Genomic DNA, 5,379 nt, shown 5'->3' with positions numbered 1-5,379 from the left:
CCCTTGTCTTGTTGCAGGGCACCAGTGAAAAGGGTCTGGCCCCATCCTCTTGACACCCACCCTTTAGATATTTATAAGCATTGATAAGATCCTCTCTTAGTCTTCACTTCTCCAGGCTAAACAGACCCAGCTCTCTCATCCTTTCTTCATATGGGAAATGCTCCAGTCCTCTCATCATCTTTGTAACTCTCCGCTGGACTGTCTCCAGTAGTTCCATGCCTTTCTTGAACTGGGGAGCCCAGAACTGGACACAGTATTCCACATGTGGCCTCACCAGGGCAGAGTACAGGAGAAGGAGAACCTCCCTCAACCTCACACTTAAAGCACCCCAGAAGATTGGCCTTCTTGGCCACAAGAGCACATCGCTGACTGTTGGTCAACCTGCTGTCCACCAGAACTCCCAGGTCCTTCTCCACAGAGCTGCTTTCCAGCACCCTCTAACCTAAACTGGTACATTGGGTTATTCCTCCCTAGGCACAGGACCTTACATTTGCCTTTTTTGAACTTTATTTGGTTCATCTCCACCCAGCTCTGCAGCCCGTCCATGTCTCACTAAGTGGCAGCACAATCCTCTGCTGTATCAGCCACTCCTCCAATCTTTGTATCAACAGCTGAGGGTACATTCTGTCCCTTCATCCAGGTCATTGATGAAAATATTGGACAAGACTGGGCCCAGTACTGACCACTGGGGAGCACCACTAGCCACAGGCCTCCAGCTGGACTCTGCATCATTGATCACATTGATCCCTGAGCTCTGCCATTCAGCCAGTTCTCCAAATGGCAGGAGAAGTAGGTCTGTCAAATAGAATACGACCAAGTCCTGCAAAGCTGCGCTCCTGCTTGCAGAACTAATATATCTTGCAGGAATAGTTCAACATAGGGAACCAAAGATACCTTCTGACTCACTGAAAACAATACTTTGCTACCGCAGGTGCTGTATTTTAAAGCTTTCCACAGATGAGGATATCTTTGTCTACTATATTAATGTCAGAAGCCTGTTGTCAGACTGTTTCAGTGCTTAGAAGTACATATGCATATTTAGTTTCTAGCCTCAATTTATTAATTTCTAGTTCATATTTACTGTGCCAGCATGCTATTTCACATAAATTACTCCTTTCTTTCCATGTTTACCCCTTGATACATTCACAGAGAACATTCATTTTTCCTCTCAGTCTTTGTTTTGCTCAACTGCATCACTCTGATCCTCAAGACCTTCATTCAGCAGGTTCTCCACTCCCCAGTCACCCTACCAGCCCTTCACAAGACCATAACAACTGCTTCTAGTAGACTCCCTTCTGTTATAATAGTTCAACTTCAATGAGTTACTTGGATGTGAGAGATGTTGCCCGCTGCAGAGAGGTTGTTCACATGCAATAATGACTCTATAAAATACACAATACTTAAGTAGTTGAGAAGGACGGGGGGAAGGCAAAACAAGACACTACAAAACACCTAGTAGCCTTTACCCAAGCATCCAGTCCATAAGTCTTGGATTTAGCAGAAATCAAAACAGAAAGGAAGATAAAGTCTCAGAGGCTCATTTTTAATCCACACCAAGGATGTCAGGGGCTTTAAGTTGTAGTCTTTCTACATTAGCATTAAAAAAAAAAGAGAGAACTGGGGAATGTGGAAAGAAAGAATGCAAAACCAGAACAGGAACTTGGGAGGCCAAGGTAAGAGAAGAAAGCACTAAAACATTTAAAGGCAGGGAGGAGAAAAAAGGACAGTGACACTGAAAGAGGGAACTCAACAAGAAAAAAGTGCATGAAAAGGCCTCTTTCTCCCCAGGCCTTACTCTGATGAGTTGCTATCACCATGCAGGGCTAAAGCTATGAGCTTCCCTGGCCTTGACAACAGCTACCAGGTAATCTTCCTTTTCACTCTTACCATCAGCTATAAGCAGTGAAAACCATTTATATAGACAATTATAGTAGTTATCTGAGATGAGTCTCAAGACACAACCAACAGAAAATGCGATAAACCAATTTATAAGAGAGCTAGAATCTATATCATTGCTGACTTGAAGGATGCACCTCATTTGCATGCCATTTTTTAGATTCTCACTACTTATTTATCTAAGCCACAGACACTAAATTCCATATTGCCAACAAAAAAGCCATTGAATGGGCTTTGACCGTTAACAGCTACTGTCGTAGACTGGATTTTGCTAAGCTATCCCTGGTGACCGGAATAAAAGCATCCATTTCTGCCTCTCCAAGCACCTATTCCTTTGCACCTCCCAGCACCCAATCCTGCCCATCAGTTTATTTAATCATAAATTGCTCTGTTTTCAAATTTAACTTGACGTCATCCTGACTTTCTCAGTTACCTTCAGTGTATCTTCAACTAGCAGGACTTTGTTGTGGGGGCTGGTTTGGTTTAGTTTGTTTGGGTTTTGTTTTGCTTTTGTATTTTTTTATAAACTTCCTGATTTACTCTGGGTAAGGTGTTTGAGGCCAAGCTGTATTTTTGGCAGCCTTCTAAATTTGCTCCCTTTCTTTTGATGGATTGAAATAATGTTGAGTCATATTTCCCCCTTAGATACAGCTACTGAAGGTACTTTTAATCTTCTGGAGAAATATGCTGCCCACTTTTTTCTCTCTGATTTTTCAGAATAATTGAGAAAAAAAAAATACCCTTCACTGTAGCAAAGACAAACCTAATACTGGAAGCGAACCAATGAAAAGGTACAGAGAAGGAGCTGAAATATGTTTGCACTCCCAGTGCATCACTCTAACAGATAAGAACAGTATCTGACTTTTACCTTTCAAAAGAGCTCAGTTGCTTCCCTGATAAAGTACGATAATCATACAGAAACGGACAGGGTTGCAATTTTTTCAAATGACTGGAGAAACCGCAGTGTTGTGCTGAATGAACAACCAGGAGGAACGAGCGCTTCCCAAAGTTCACGTTCATTCCCATTCATTCTCAATCTTCTTCTCACTTATAAGAATGTGAGTAATAAACAGGAAACTGTAAACCATTTTTATTAACCCACAGCATTCATATATTAAGAAGTGAAAAAGCAGCCACAGTTTTCACATTTACATCATGACGCCTCCATCTATAGCATTTGCACTGAAACAAGGCTGCCCAGTTAGCAGAATTAGCATTTCCTCTTCTGCCTCCCCATATTTCCTCTGCTCTCTCACCATGAAATCACATCTGTTCCGCTCATATCCTGCACCCTATAAAAGCATTCATCTCTTTTCCAGCTCAGTCACTCATCTGGATGTTATTTTCCTTTCCCACTTTCCCTTGTTTTTTTACTTTCTTTTTCCTTACTTCTCCCTGCTCCAGTTGCTCAGGTTGGTGCTGGACATATCACAGCACAGACTCTCCATGGAAACATGGTATAATATTTAAAAAAACCCAAACAAACATACCCCCATTATGTATCTAAAAGTTTCCCATCTACTGTGATGACAATGCCCCTTTTCCTGCAATAGGTCCCTTTTTTGTCCTCCAGTCTCACTTACATCAGCTCCATCCGGTAAAGCTCATTGCAATCCAGTCTTAGTTCCTCACCTGAGAAGAGAGGAACCCTTCTTTCTAAATAAAATGAACTTGTCAGGTAGAAACCTGGTTACAGAGGAGCCAGAAACCTGCCGGCGCTGGCAGCAGCATCACTTGCGCTCAATGTCATTTCAAGGGTTATCTTGAAAGCCTCTTGCAAGGCCTGCAGTGTGAATCCAACGCAGTTAAAAATACTAATTAGAAAATCACCAGGCCTGAAAGTGAGTCATGTTCACCAGCAAGCAGTGGTAGCCAAATGAGTTTATGTGTTTTATGTATAAACACACAGAGCAATTGGGTGGGGATGGTTAAACCATGTGGGTCCTCCAAATGAGCTGAAGCAGAGCCACCACACATAGCAAGGGTTATCACAGCTGGAAGCTTCTCTTTGCCTGCTTTGCTGCTCAACACCTTTAAAGGAGATTTAAACAGTGCTGGGGAAGCACTGAACATGTTTTACTCCTGGGCTGTAGTGGTTTTAACACGCTATTCTTCTATTCAAGCATTTTCAAGGCAGATCCCAAAATAACACAAAGTGCTCATCTGAAGCATGGGTTAGCATCTCGCACACCCTGTTCTGTACTCACGTTTTAGCCCACTTGTCCAGTTCTTCATCCAAGTAAGTTTTAACTTTTCGTGGCTGGAGTCCGAGAGAATTCCCAGCAAAGTACACACAGCTCTCCTCTCCATTCACCAGGCTCGGATCCGCTGGGATGGAAACCACAGAAACACCACACATGTGAAATTGGGCACAGGATGGACTGCACACACTCCCCCCACACACACGTGTGCCACCACCCCAAGCTCTGCCCATCCCGGAGCTCCCTCCAACACCGCTGTCCCCAAGTGCAAATGGAGTTACCACATCCTGATCTTCTTCCCAGGACATCCCACAAGAGATCTACACTCCCGGGACATCCCACAAGGGATCTACGGAGGAGAACAGCAGGGCAATTCTCAAGCAGTTATTCCCCTCATCCTCCTGAGTCCATCTATACTTGTCCTGGAGCTAATATGAGTTCAGGCAGCATTAAATCCCCAGGTTTCTGAGACTGTGTGAGAAGCAGCCACTGGCACCAATTTTGTGAGGTCTATAACCAGCAGTGTGTGAAAAGGGAGTATTTTCCTGACCAGACTATCCACTTTCCTTCCGTCATCAATATATTCCTACTCCGAATCATGAAACTACTCTAATCGTGCATTTAATAAAAGTTAAGACTAGGTAAATCTGTGTCTTTCATGTAAGTTCTCCCTGGATTATTGAATCGCTATTTAGAAAAAAAGTAGTCGTTGCACAGAATATTTTAAGGCAGCCTCAAAGGTTCTTGTCTTGTCAGCATATATTGTGGGCTGCACTTCATGTCATCATCTGAGGAGGAGGAGGAAATCTATGTTGACAAATCCTTTCAATGATTAGGAGAAAAGCAAAGCGGTAGAAATTTATAAATAATAGCTCTAGTGAAGTTCTGAACAATCTAATTACCCTGTGTCATCATCTATCAATCCAAACATTGCCTGTTCCTATTCTCATGTTAGAGATTCTTGGAGGGACAAGTGATGGTGACCTTCTAGAAGCAGTAAGTAATTTCCATTCATCTATACATATACTTACAATACCCCAGAAGCTAACATTACATGTTTTATTGATAAACACAGTTGATATACCTCAGGAAAAAAAAAAAGGATCAAATGAATGAATATGTTAAGATATATGCTAGAAACAAATGATAAGGTTACATTTCTGTCTGTGAAAATTTTATGTTACGGCTGTAGGAAAATAGATTAGATGCCTGGAAAAGGTCCCTTACTACCTTTTGCACTAAGAACTACCAACTTCATTGACCTTCACCAGAAACACATTTT

The 5,379-nt window shown here is 42.4% G+C and overlaps 1 protein-coding gene across 1 annotated transcript in view; it reads right to left on the bottom strand.

Moving 5' to 3' along the window:
* The window catches only part of LOC104545251 (kynureninase-like), a gene marked incomplete at both ends in the record, with an annotated part of 17,252 nt that extends 13,028 nt beyond the window's left edge, over positions 1-4,224 (bottom strand). The window contains one exon of the mRNA XM_010190341.1: positions 4,104-4,224. Within this exon, the coding sequence (XP_010188643.1) occupies positions 4,104-4,224 (121 nt within the window). The remainder of the gene's footprint in view (positions 1-4,103) is intronic.
* Positions 4,225-5,379: the final 1,155 nt, after the last annotated feature.

Source organism: Mesitornis unicolor, unplaced genomic scaffold (genome assembly GCF_000695765.1).
Source record: "Mesitornis unicolor isolate BGI_N332 unplaced genomic scaffold, ASM69576v1 scaffold2068, whole genome shotgun sequence".
Taxonomy (NCBI): domain Eukaryota; kingdom Metazoa; phylum Chordata; class Aves; order Mesitornithiformes; family Mesitornithidae; genus Mesitornis; species Mesitornis unicolor.
The sequence above is the reverse complement of the archived record's forward strand: the minus strand, read 5'-3'. Positions and strand labels throughout refer to the sequence as shown.